We start from the raw sequence: 12,772 nt of genomic DNA, 5'->3' as shown, positions 1-12,772 counted from the left end.
CAGTCGGGTCTACAACAGTCACAATGCAATCAACACGAATTGACTACCGACAATGCACTGAAAACGTTTGTCTTGCACCATTTGCAGTCACAGTGAAGCCCTCACAGCGTCATCTTGCTTGTGTCGCAAGCGCATCATCTACCTGCAGCGAGATGACTGCAGCTTCGTCGTGGATGGCTTTCTGCTAGCAAGCGGACTCGGCGCAGCCGAGTTTGCGCTCACCATAAAGTGTCGCTCGAAATCGTCGACGCTGCCGCCCCACACACCAAAATTCTGCTGTGTCAACCTGCCCAGCGAATCCAGCTGATCGATCACGTCCTTCATCGCCAACGCATACGAGTAGAATAGCAGGTACGCACTCGATCCACGCACTGCCCTTCGCTTCACCACCGGCAGCTCCCGGATCCGATCCAGCAGTCGAGCTCGGCATTGGCCAGCCGGTGGAAAGTACGGAGGCACCGGGCTTTTCAGATGAAACGCCGAGCCGAGCGTGTAAAAGTAGAGAAGAACATTTCCCACCATCTCGCGTCGCTCCGCATTCACCGGGATCACAAAGTCGCGTCGTACATGCCGGTACCAGTCCTGACGTGCAGTCACGCATCGCATGCTGTGCAGCTTGTCCAAGATGTTTTGACAGCAAGACAGCATCGAGCGATACGTGGCGACGGGGAACGGCCCTTTCAGCCGCGGCTCATTTTTCGTCTGCGCCAGAAGCCCTTCCAACTTGATCAGCGACACCTGCAGGTGCAGCTCAATCGCCTGAAACTCGTCGCCGTGCCCCGACGCAAACGTGCTCAGCAGAGCCGCTTCTTCGTCGTCTTGATCGTCGCTATCATTGTCCTGCTCGTCGCCATCCTCGTCGTCGTAAGCCTCGCCGGCGTCGAGTCGCTGCGATCCTACCTGCGATGGGTCACGCGAATACGACAGAACTAGTCGCTGGTAGAGCCATGCCAGCTTGAACAGCACGTCGGACACGCCCAGCGCCAGCTGCCGTCGTGCCTCAAACGGCCACACGAGCTGATTGAGAATTGTTGCCCAAAGCACACCCACAATCACCGACACGGTGCGTTGGTAAGCGATCTGCTCTACCTCGATGCCCGTCTTGCGAAGATTGTAGCTGTACAGCGCCGTCAGGTTGTACGTGAGCAGCACAAAGCGCCCACTCGACGCCAGCTGCGGCTTTCCCACAATGTAGCGGAAGCATGGAATCGAGAAGAGCATTCCGAAGATGGGCAACGCAATGTGGTTGTCTGGAAACAACTTGTAAATGCTGACCGCAGCACAAGCTCCCATGATGGTCCCCATGATACGATGAAGGCTCATGTGGTTCGATTGCCCCACTGTCGGCGAAAGCACCACCATGAAGCTGACCAACGCCCACTGGCCTTGGAACTTCGTAAACATCGGTCGCGTCGAAGGAAAGAAAGCAGGACTCGCCAACAGAGCGCTTCCGAGACCCGCCTTGATCGCAAACTTGGTATCCGGCTGACGGAAAAATTCTCCTACCTGCCAGACTAGTCGCTGCAGCTTGTCTTTCCAAGTCATTGCCTTGGGCGTTTGATGCGTGTCAACGGCATGTCGTCGATTCGAGGGGAAGTCGAGCGGTGTCGTCATCCTTTTGGCTGCCCTCGAGGCTTTCGACGCTTTGCTGTATCCGCGGTCTCTCTTGGCGCTTCTGCTGCCCGTACCCCATCTCCAGCCGAGCATAGAAGCATATTCGGATACCATGGTGCCAAGCGTTCCACCAAACAGACGAACACGCATCCATGTAGACGTCTGCCTCGCCAGCGCAATGCGCTCTTCTGCTTGGCGAATCTCTTCGAGCGCTTCCACCAGCACTTCGAGCTCCTTGGCAAATTCTTCCAGATTGAAGACGAAGAAAAAGATCAGAAAGACGTCTTCGTCTCCTTGCTTGTCTTGCATCAGGCTGCTGACCGCTCCTTCGCCGTCTTCAGTGCTTTGGACAATCTCATCGCCATCGAGCTTCTGGGCCATCTTCTTGGGCTCCATGGTATAGATGCGCTTGATGGCAACCGTCTGCTCGTGTTGAAATCTGCGCAATGCCTTGGAGATATCATTGTGGAGGCCATCAAAGCTGGAGCCTGGCACGTAAGCGCCAGTTGACGTAGCACCAGAATTATACCAGGTACCTGTGCTGCCTCCGTTCTGATCCGTACAAGGTGGCTTGAGCTCAGAGACCACGGTGGAATCGCGTGCCACAAAGGTTGATCGCAAGCCTCGAAGCGTACGACAGCAAGAAAACACAAGGCTGCGCATATGCGGCCCGACACTAGCGATGAAATCCTCAAATGCATTTGCCTTGCCGTTTTGGCTGGAGGGCTCGAGAGCGGGTTCTGATTCGAACATATGGGCCAGTCTCGTTGAAGCTGGGCGAGATTTGGTGGGACGTGCTGTTGTACTGTCTTGTGATGTAGATTCCTGATGTTCAGCACGAGATGAATCTGGCGCCGCCTCTCTAGTTGCTCGCACCGCTTCTCTGCGCGCAGCCATGATCTGATGCTGTAGACCGCAGCTGCTTCGAAGACCTGCGAGGTGCTGTGCGAGTCGATTGAGTGAGTCGGTAGCTACGACATACTTTGCGCTCATGCCACGCATTCTCAAGTCGAACAACGACTCGAGCTTGGCCTCTTCCAGGTTCTTTTTGAGAGAGGTAAAACTGTCGTGGTGGTCGTCGATGGCGCGCTTGATGCGATCGCTCTTAAAGTGGAAGTTGGAAGGGTCCTCGAGCAGGAATGTCTTTGTGAGGACACGCAAAAGGGTGGAGAAACCGCGCAGATTACGCACTATGTCGCCTTGCAGATTCGAAGTGGCGCTTTGCGGCCACACGCAGAAGCAGACGACATTACTGATCAAGGAGCCCATCAGCACGACCAGTGTCACTTGGAACGTTTTTTCCGTTGAAAAGTGGCCGAGATGGAGTGAACCCTCTTTGACTACGACGGTGAAAACGATGATCGAGATGAGCGAGCAGGCTGTATTGAACTGCGGTTTGGCGACTTTGATTTTGGCGTAGCCGACGAGCGCGATGCCAATGCCAAGGAAGAAGAGGACGCTGACAATGTCCGAGATGACGATGCGATCGGTCTCGTGCAGAAAGACAGCGACGGCCATGGAACAGAATCCGAGAGTGATTGCATAAACGAAAGCGCCGAGAGCGAAGAGATCGGCCTCGATCATAGCACCCAGCGTTTTGGCAGGGTGGAAGTAGACAGCTACAGTGGCGATCATGTGTAAGTTGGAAAATGGCACATCGCCATCAGGATCATTATTGGGCAGAAAGCTTGCTAGCCAGCGGCTCAAGGTGGCAGAATAGGTGAAGAGAGAGGCGAAAAGATAGGCGAGAGAGCACTTGAAGATGCTTCGTTGAAGTGGCGTGAGATTATGGCCGCCCAGTACAGATCTTACTGAGCGGATGACGCCGCGAAAAGGTCCGATCCGGCCAGCCGAGCCAGCGGACGACTGCACTGACGCCAGCGTGTGGCCCGTGTACTGCCCATTGATGCCACTGTAGCTAAGATCAGGGACGGGCTTGATGCTGGATGCTCTGGCTTGAACCTGATCGCCCTCGCCCTCGCTGCCGCTGCCGCTGTCGATGTCGATGTCGATGTCGCTGTCAGTTTCGGTCTCGGAGTCAGTGTCGCTGTCCAGAAGACGATGTTGCATTGAATAGAGCAATGGATCCTCGCCGAGAGGCGTTTGATCAGGATCGTTTGTCAAGAGACTGGTGGGCTCATCGCTTAGTGACGCACGAGGAGCAAACAAATCGTGCAAGCTGGAGTGAGTAGGGGCTTGTGAGTCCACCATCGAGGGCAGTGCAGACGCTGCCCTCTTTGCTCGATTTTGCACGAGCGGCTCTCGGATGGAAGACGATGTGCGAGGCCGAAGCTTGAAGCTCGAGCTGCCTTTGAGCGAAGAAGACCCTGCGAAACTGGCAAGCGAGTCGTCGGGATTTTCTGGATCACTGGGCTGTACGTATGACGCTGGTCGCCGAAAGAGAGCAGATCTTTCAGCGGAAGACGGTTCCACATCCGCTAGTGAGGGTGAGGACGACACATTGCGACTTTGGTGAGCCAAGGAAAGGCGTTTCGTCCTCCTGCTTTGCCGCAGTCTCGAGAGAGATGGACCAGAACCGTTTCCCTCAGCAGCGTCAAACAAGTGAGCGAGCGATTGCCATTGTTCTGCGTACTGTCCTGGTGCCAAGAGATGGTCAATATCGGAGCGAAGCGTATCCGAGGTGATGCCCTCATCGTCGAATCTACGCTCATCCTCAAAAGCGCGAGATCGACGTTGGGAAGAGTCGCCTGGTTTCTTGAGCGCAGAGGTAACACGGACACGCTGACGTACGGCATTCCATAGATTGGGTCGCATGGTGCCGGTGGATGGAAGGGACTGGGTGCTGTGCGGATGGTCGCGATCCGAGATGATGCGACGGGTGATGGGTCGCGGCGACGGCGGGAGAAGAACCGAGCCTCTCTTTGATGACTGAGCATCTTGTTGCTGATCGTTGGTTGTCATCGCGATGTTTTATTAACTGCTGTCTTGCTTTGTCACCCAGTAGCCTGATCGACGATCCACAATTCGTAGTATACGGTTGGATAGTAGCAGAGCTAATGCAGGATACACAACATTCTGGTCGTGCGGCGTTTGTCGTAGCTTCGGATCGCTTCCGTCTACGATCCAGCGATTGTTGAGGCAAAGCGATGGTAAGGAGGGAGGCTTTTTGCTCGGAAAAGCCGACGACTTGCCTCATGGCCTTGCTGAAGAGTCGCGCTTGCTCAGTCACAGAGTCGTGAGTGTTGCTTTCGCATCTGTTGTTCTGCAGCACATGCGCATGTGAGCGTGACAGCGCATAAAACGCGCACAACAATCACGAAAGACGTCGTAGCCCCTGTCGGCGGTCTGGCTATTCATATTCACGATTATAAAATCACGAACGAGAAGCAAGGAAGATTAAATCAAAAAAGTCATTCGTGATTCATGTTCATGATTTTACGAAAAACATACAGAAAATATGGAGCCAAAATCACGCACTATTCGTGATTGCTGCAGCGCAGCAGCATGCGTGGCCAGAAAGAGTCGTATGTGGAGCATGGCGAAAGCCAGCCAGCCGCACGGGCCCAGCGTCAGGTACAATTTGCGATTGCGAACCTACAGTCACGAGTTACTGGTCCTATCCGGACTGCTTGCTACCTATCACCTTGCGGCTCAAGCCTCGTCCACAGCGATCCTCTACCACGGTGATGCCTTCTCGTAGCGGAAGATAGCCCGACTAGCATTTGGCGGTAATGGGCCTCTTTACAGATACGCCTTCTACCGCTCTCAGACCCGCCTCATCTGCTCGTTTGAAGCGCCGCTCACTTGGACGCAGCCGCCAAAGCTTGACAAGCACAGTGGCACTTCCTCAGAGTTCACAAGTTGCGGCTGCATCAGAGCTCAACACCGACGCCGCCCAAAGTGGAAGCACAATCTCGGCTGAAAGCATTCATGTTGATCGGGCGCAAATCAACAGTCACAACCTAAACACGCCTCCAAGGCCTGCCGCAACATCTTCTCTCGGCCCAACAAAGTCACCTGCATCGCAAAAGAAAGAGTACTTGGATGAGGAGTCAGAGCTATACCTGGCAGACTTGGAGAGCGACAACACTTTTCTCTACCTCAGGCAAGGCTCGCCCGACTCGGCGCTCGGAACCACCGCTCTGCAATCACCAGAACCAGACTTGATCCAACGGATCGACACTTATGTCGCAACACACTATCTCGATTGCTTCGGTATGTCCCACTTCAACGAGCACGTCCGTCATCACAATCGTCTCGTGCCTTTCCTGAGCAAAGCACCGCGTTTCCTTTCGATCCATTCACTCAAGAGGAAGGAGCTCGAACGCGATTACACCGACGTCGTCGATACCGTCGATACGTGCCCGCGTAAAGAGCTTTGCCTTGGTCGCTGTCTGCTGGGCTTTCGCTGTCCTACTCGGGATCTGTCCTCGGCACAAGCAAGCATGAACTGACTCTCAAACTGTGGGCCGACCAGCAGGTTATCATCGCGTACACCCTTGGATCGCAGTTTTGAACCTATTTTCGTCGTTCTCGGCCTCCAGCTCGGAGTCAGCGCCATTCGCCTCCGTTATTGACACGTACAATGTATAACTAGACCGAAGCATTGAAGCATCGCAAACATGTTTTCCTATTCGTGATTTTTTGACAAACCGAGTCAAGGGCCTTCTCACCAGGAAGACCGTGGTCAGGCGTATGAGCCAAGCTACAGTCGAGTCAGTGCTGCGAGGCGGTGCACTCACAGCTGCAGATCAGACCACACGGCGCGCGTGTCGTCTAACAGTCACAAGGATTTGTTGACACACCAAAGCGGGGGAGGAATCGTCGATAAGATCTCAAGCCAGTAGGAACCGATGCCTTCACGCCTGACTCTGGTTCCGAATCGAAAACAAACAAATCTCGCTCTGCTTAGCTCTGGACCATCATCCTCTGTTGTTAGTCAACCTCGTAATTTCTCACCAAACACATCATAATGACGGATCGATTTGCACCTCTGCGTGACGAGAAGCTCACGCTTGGCTCGTCGATCACAATGGTTGATGGCTATGCCATGCCTCGCTTCGGCATCGGTGCCTGGGACATGCGTGGTAGCGAATGCAAGCAGGCGCTTCTCAACGCCTTTGACAAAGCAGGCTATCGGCATGTTGATACTGCTCGCTATTACCGAAACGAGGCTGACTGTGGCGAAGCGGTACGCGAATGTAGCGTGCCTCGATCCGAGCTGTTCTACACCACCAAGGTCTATCTCAACGAGATGGGTGGTGGAAGCAAGACGCGCTTAGCTGTCGAAGACAGTCTCGCCAAAGCGGGTCTTGACTACCTCGACCTTGTTCTCCTGCACGCTCCCGACGGAGGCAAAAAGTTCCGACTGGACTCGTGGGACACCCTCACCGAGCTAGTGCAAGAGGGCAAGGTACGAAGCTTGGGCGTCTCAAACTTTGGACCGCACCACATCCAGGAGCTGATCGATAGCAAGCCAAAAGTGTTGCCCGTATGCAACCAGATCGAGTGTCATCCCTTCTTTGCGCAAAAGGAGGTGAGGGCCGCTTCAGAAGCCCATTCAATTATCGTACAAGCCTACTGTCCACTGGCTCGTGGTCACTATTACGGCGACCCGACGCTCAAGAAAGTGGCTGCCGAGACGGGCAAGACCGAGGCACAGGTAATGCTGCGCTGGTTGGTGCAACACGGTATTGTTGCGCTGCCAAAGAGCAGCAATCTGCAAAGACAGGTTGAGAACGCAGAGTGTCTCACGTTCGTGCTCTCAGACGAGCAGATGAAAGGTGAGTTTAATGTCCAAGAATGAATTGACGCTTGCAAGCATTCTTGATTCATGATTCATAATTCATGATTAGGGATCAGCAACGGAAGAGATGCAAGCGATGCTGACCCCCTTTGATCTTTTCTTTACCCTTATGGCAGAACTCGACGCTTTGGACCGCGGCGACAAGGGCTGGGTCGAGGAGCAGTGCCAAAGCCAGCGCTGCGAGTAGACGTACCCGTAGTGTCTTGACCATGTATGAACATACACGATAATCGAACTGATATAACAGCTGTTTGGCCACAGATGTGCTCCACTTCCAATCATCAATCGTCAATGCATCTCCTCTTGAAATCACAAATCGTGAATCGTAGATGCTGGCCTGATCAACATGAGACAAGCACAAAGAGTCTGTGTGAGTGTTGTTCTTCGCCACGCTCGTCAGTCGCGTAAATTGTGCCTTTCCAACCTAACAATCGGTGGTTTAGCGCATGGTGTTCGTGATTCGTGATTTTGTTCGAGGCTCAGTCGTGAGTTGTTCTGTGTCCCAAAACGTTTCGTGATTGGTGATTTGGGATTGCGGGTATGGAAGGCTGATCCGCAACGCGTCGCGCGCGCTATCTGAGCAGTCATGATTGAGCGAACGAGAAGAAGGGTGGCGAAACGCGAGCCGCTAAGTTATACAGACTCACAACTCACACGTCTGCGGAAAGTAACACTTAATCCCATGCAGCCTGATCATGTTGTATGTTCGAGCCTGTTGTCTGCCTTGTCGCCACCATCAAAGTCACCAATCGATTTGCTACGACCGACCTAGATTCAATCTTGTCCTGTAAAGATGCCCTTCACTGGTGCTGGCGACCATAGCCTCCTGCCCGTGTCTGCACCTTTCCTCACACACAACGCTCTCAACACATCGTCGGATTCGACATCGGTTGCAACTCCAGGCGCTCCGACTTGGCCTCCTTCAGCCGCCTCTTCTACGCCCACTCTGGAAAGCTCGGCAGCTGTACCTAACTTGCTCACCGACACTCATCTCGTCTCGTCGCCACCCACTAGCCATGCTACCTCTTTCTCGAGGACACGTTCGTCGCCGCTGCGACCATCGTTAGCAGCCAATGTGCTCGATAGCCCTACCGGCAACCGTGACGTCGCAAAAGCGGCTGCCATGCCTCCCTCTGTGGTGACAGGACTGTACGTTGCCAACAGCGACCCAGAGGATGACGAGCATGATACCCAATCGGATGGAGCAGAAACGTCGCCGAAATCCTCTCTTTCGTGCTCGCCAGATCGCTCAAGCAAGAAGGAAGGCGTTGCTGCTGCTGAGCTTACTGATGGCTCCTCTTTGAGAGATTACATAGAAATGCCATCCTCCTTGCCGTCAACCATGCAACCACGTTCGACACCTAGCTCGAGCAAAAATCCAAATCCAAAGAAGCATCGTCCGGGCTCTGATGCATCTGACACGGGCGAGACATCTGCTCCGATAGACGTAGATGACGATGCTGCATATGCTGCTGCCCTTGCAGCGCAAGAGGCGACGCTTGCCCGTCGTCGTCCCACCCGAAGTGCTCGTAAGCAAGTCAGCTACAGTCCGAGCTACGATCTTGATGGCCGACCGCTTCAGTCAAAGAGACCAAAGGATCCTGCAGTGTCATCATCCACTGTTTCTGCTTCCAAGTCTAGAACTGCATCCAAAGAGACTTCTACTGCTCACAATGCGAAGACCAAGCGCACATCGAGGGCATTCTCAGACAATGGTGAGCAGGGGGATGCGGATGAGCACCTCAGATCTCAACCTAGCTCGTCAGCCAAGTCAGATCAGCACATTCGATCAGAAGTCGCAGCAAAAGTCGATGCCGATCTCACAGATGATGATGTTGGTTTCAAGGCGCCACGCCGTAAGAAGCCCAAGGACAGTAAGCATATTTCGGTGATCAGCGATGATGAAAATGAGGAGCCAGCAAGTCGGTCAACTAGACGTAGAACAACAAAGGCGGATCGATGTACAAGCCGAGAAAAGGCAAACGACGACGTTCTGATTGTGGATGATGAAGAGTCGGATCGTGATGGTGATGCCTTGATACTTTCAGCTCCCACCTCGGTGCGTCGATCGTCGCGCAAAAGCGCTCCCACGCCCAAGAAGCAGCGAGAGAAGGGGAAAGGCAAGGGCAAGGCGAAGCAGCAAAAGACGTTCAACCTGCAACACCAGGGCGAGGATGAAGAGGAGCTGCCGGATGTATCGGAAGAAGTTGACATGGGTGATGTGCAAAATCTCGAACAGCCGATGTCAAGCATTTCAGGCCAAGACGTTGTGTCTCAAGAGGAGGTGCAGGACGAAGCTGCCGAGGCAGCTACTATCGCTATGCCGCTCGCTTCATCGACCCCGTCCGGAACACGCTCTTCAGCGTCTCCTATTCCAACGCTTGCGCCCAACACAACACACTCTGATTCCACACCACACACGGTCGCCATCAAGAGAATCTGCACAGGCTCTAGCTCCAGTTCTGGCTCCGGCTCCAGCACCGCATCGCCCACGCTTCACGCTCCATCTGCCAGTGGCGCTGCACGCTCGTTCTTCGGCAAACCGCTGACGATGTTGCTCTCGACCAGTGCAGCAAGACGACCCGGTTTGACGCGCAAACACAACATCCCGTCGCTGCTGAGCCATCGCGGAGCACCGAAACCTCCTGTTCGTGGGCTGGCCGTGTCGAAAAGAAGAATGCAGGACGACGATTACGAGTACGATGCCGAGTACGAGGCATTGATCGCGAAGGACAAGACGGCAAGCGATGACGAGCACACTGACGCGGACAGGCAGCCGAACGATGACCAAGTGGAGGAAGAGGACGCCGACGTGCAAGAGTATGACTGAGGCGAGGCGAACGCTGGTACATATAAGATCGTCGTAGTATTCGAGCGGAAGCAAAGGTCGGTGTTGACACGTGTCGTACTGTACAATCGAAGAAACACATTCGTCTGCGGTTGGAGGATGGACTTAAGTGGACAATCTCGCATATGTGCTGGGCTTGCTCGCTCGCATGGCACTCTTTGTCGATGGCTTGCGGCGTGCGACCAATTGCTTGATCAGCTTTAGCGTGGTGACGAACAGCGGCACCAACAGGGGCGCAAACAGCGGCGTGTATACGGCGTACTTGTGTTCGTCTGGGAAATACAACAAGCCGAGCATATCTGGGTTGAAAAACGCTCTGTTGCTCAGCGCATATGCTTGTGCCGCTCTGTCGAGGAGCTCGTCCAGATGCGCATTCGAGCTCGAGTTGCGGAGCGAGTGCATGATGTGCAGAGCGGCTTCAACGTCGGATTTCACGTGTGCACCTACACCCAGATTTTCGATGCGATCGACCAGCCGTGTGATGGCGATCAGTGTGGATGTGGCTTCGCGGCTCAGTTCCAGGATTCGTCGTTGTTTCAGCGTCGACAACTGCACCCTGCGTTGCAGCCTGTCTTGAGTCTCGCTCAAAGATGCTGAGGCGGAGCGTCCATCCGATAGTCCAAGCAAGATCTCCAGTTGGCGTGCGAAGAGCGCCATGGCTTCCGCAACTGCGATCTCGGCCAACTCTTCAACGCCTCCTCGATCAAGCTTTTGATCAAGCTTCACCAACCCTGTTGACTGTTTTTCCTCGTGATCAACGTTCACGATCACCACCCCGCCCCATTGAGGTATCAACCATCCCCCCACATCCTCCTTGACCCCGCCATGGACGGTATCCCGTATCATCAGCGGAGAATGCGACTTGCTCGGGATGTACAGCAAGAAATGCAAGTCGTGCGTCTGAGAAAGAACGTCGTACGCTCGTTCACTTGGCGAAGAGGAGCACGGTGGAACGGTCGAAGTGAGACTCCACTCTTGCGAGTTGACAAACACTTTAAGATCATCCCATTCGACCACGTGGCGGGGTGGGAGTGGAGTACGCTTCTGCTTGCGGATGCGTTGTATGCGGGGTACTTGGATGGTGCGTTTGCGGACTTGTTTGAGGGTTCGAGTGCGCTTGATTTGAGGTACGTAGGAGAGTTGGCGTTCGACTTCGGCCGCTTCTGCATCTGCTCCGTTTGAAGCGAGCTCGTGTTGGTCGCCTGCGGTGGGGTGCGTTTCACTTGCAGACACTTTGTCTTGCGATACGTCAGCGACGTCAGCGACGTCATCGACCTCAACATCCACCTCTTCTTGAATCTCTTGATCGACCATGACCTCTTCCTCCACCTCCATCTCCACCACCTCCTCCAACTGTTCCATTGTTGGCTGGAAATGCAATGGTGCGAACCACTGCACCTGCGTTTCGATGTGAAAATCATGCAATTGGCTCAACGCGCGCGTGAGCTTCGAAATCGGGTTGTCCGCCGACGCGTTTCCATCCGCCAGATTGCGCAGAAGCCGGCTATCGTACGCTGTACCGTCGGTAATATCCTGGTTCATGATGCTAAACACAAGACGTACGTGTTTGCTGTATTGGATGACTCGTGGGTCCTGCTCTGTGACTGCGATTGTAGAGGTGGAAGTGTCATCATCGGTGAGAGGCTTGTCGCCTCGTAGATGGACAAGTTCGGCAATGACAGCGGCGCTGAGGGTGTCTGGTACCAATGGGAGGGATTCTGAATCCTCCGAGATGGCGGGGATATAGATGGTGGGGATGTGAGGTGGTTGTGAGCTTGTACTCTCAGCTGATGCTTCGCTTGCGATTCGGACTACGTAGGCACCCGTCTCGGGTTGGAATGATTCTGGCGAGACTTCCGACGCTGAAGATTGCACCTGAACCTTCCATCGTGTACATTCCAGGCTGGCAGCAGCCGGAAGCTGAGATTTGATCTCCAAACTCTGCTGAACGAGTTGTTCCACTTGCTTCAAAAAAGCAGTGCGAGCGTCTCGGTCTGCATCAGCACCAGCTTCTCGCAAGATATCCGCATCCACTGAGATGACAAGACTGGATTGCAAAGTGACAGGGCAGCTGCCAAATTGCTGAAGCGCTCGCACCTGTTGTGCTGGCAAGGGCAGTCTTTGGATCGTGGTCAGACGAAGCCACCACGGAATGCTGGCAAGCAGCGCCACCCAGAAACAGGCCAAGATGGCTGTGCGTGTACCGAGGCTCTGGAAGAGGAGCGGTGCGGCCATACTCGAAAGCTTGCAGCGATAGTGCCGGCCTCGACACTGACTGAGAGGTGGATGACAGAGACTGAGCAAGGACAAGAATCACGAATCACGAATCACGAATCACGAATGGTGTTGGTCGAAATCAACACTTTCTGTCACTCGTGACTCGCGTTGGCATGTTGGCCGATGCGCATTCGTGAATTATGGAAATTTGGCCTCAACGTTATGCCGATCTAACATTAGCCATCAAGTCACGAGTATCCGACTCCACACCGATCCAACCGTGAAGGATTCGTGATTCGTGATTCACGGTTTGTGATGACGATTTG

The 12,772-nt window shown here is 54.1% G+C and overlaps 5 protein-coding genes across 5 annotated transcripts; 3 read left to right on the top strand and 2 right to left on the bottom strand.

The window, feature by feature from the left end:
* Nucleotides 1-138: 138 nt before the first annotated feature.
* On the bottom strand, nt 139-4,536 carry UMAG_01569 (uncharacterized protein; the record flags this gene model as incomplete). The annotated part of the gene is made up of 1 exon (XM_011389289.1): nt 139-4,536. One exon carries the CDS (start codon nt 4,534-4,536, stop codon nt 139-141), a length of 4,398 nt encoding a protein of 1,465 aa, XP_011387591.1.
* A 770-nt stretch (nt 4,537-5,306) lies between these two features.
* UMAG_01568 (uncharacterized protein) lies at nt 5,307-6,029 on the top strand (the record flags this gene model as incomplete). Its single annotated transcript, XM_011389288.1, has 1 exon — nt 5,307-6,029. One exon carries the CDS (start codon nt 5,307-5,309, stop codon nt 6,027-6,029), a length of 723 nt encoding a protein of 240 aa, XP_011387590.1.
* Nucleotides 6,030-6,547: 518 nt separating this feature from the next.
* UMAG_01567 (uncharacterized protein) lies at nt 6,548-7,568 on the top strand (the record flags this gene model as incomplete). The annotated part of the gene is made up of 2 exons (XM_011389287.1): nt 6,548-7,358; nt 7,498-7,568. The coding sequence occupies 2 exons, from the start codon at nt 6,548-6,550 to the stop codon at nt 7,566-7,568; spliced, it is 882 nt and encodes a 293-aa protein (XP_011387589.1).
* Nucleotides 7,569-8,174: 606 nt separating this feature from the next.
* On the top strand, nt 8,175-10,211 carry UMAG_01566 (uncharacterized protein; the record flags this gene model as incomplete). The annotated part of the gene is made up of 1 exon (XM_011389286.1): nt 8,175-10,211. The coding sequence occupies one exon, from the start codon at nt 8,175-8,177 to the stop codon at nt 10,209-10,211; it is 2,037 nt and encodes a 678-aa protein (XP_011387588.1).
* A 123-nt stretch (nt 10,212-10,334) lies between these two features.
* On the bottom strand, nt 10,335-12,464 carry UMAG_01565 (GPI-anchor transamidase GPI17; the record flags this gene model as incomplete). Its single annotated transcript, XM_011389285.1, has 1 exon — nt 10,335-12,464. The coding sequence occupies one exon, from the start codon at nt 12,462-12,464 to the stop codon at nt 10,335-10,337; it is 2,130 nt and encodes a 709-aa protein (XP_011387587.1).
* Between the last annotated feature and the right edge of the window lie 308 nt (nt 12,465-12,772).

The sequence above is a fragment of the Mycosarcoma maydis genome, chromosome 3 (assembly GCF_000328475.2).
Source record: "Mycosarcoma maydis chromosome 3, whole genome shotgun sequence".
Lineage (NCBI taxonomy): Eukaryota > Fungi > Basidiomycota > Ustilaginomycetes > Ustilaginales > Mycosarcoma > Mycosarcoma maydis.
Note: the sequence above shows the minus strand (reverse complement) of the source record. Positions and strands in the feature narration are given on the sequence as shown.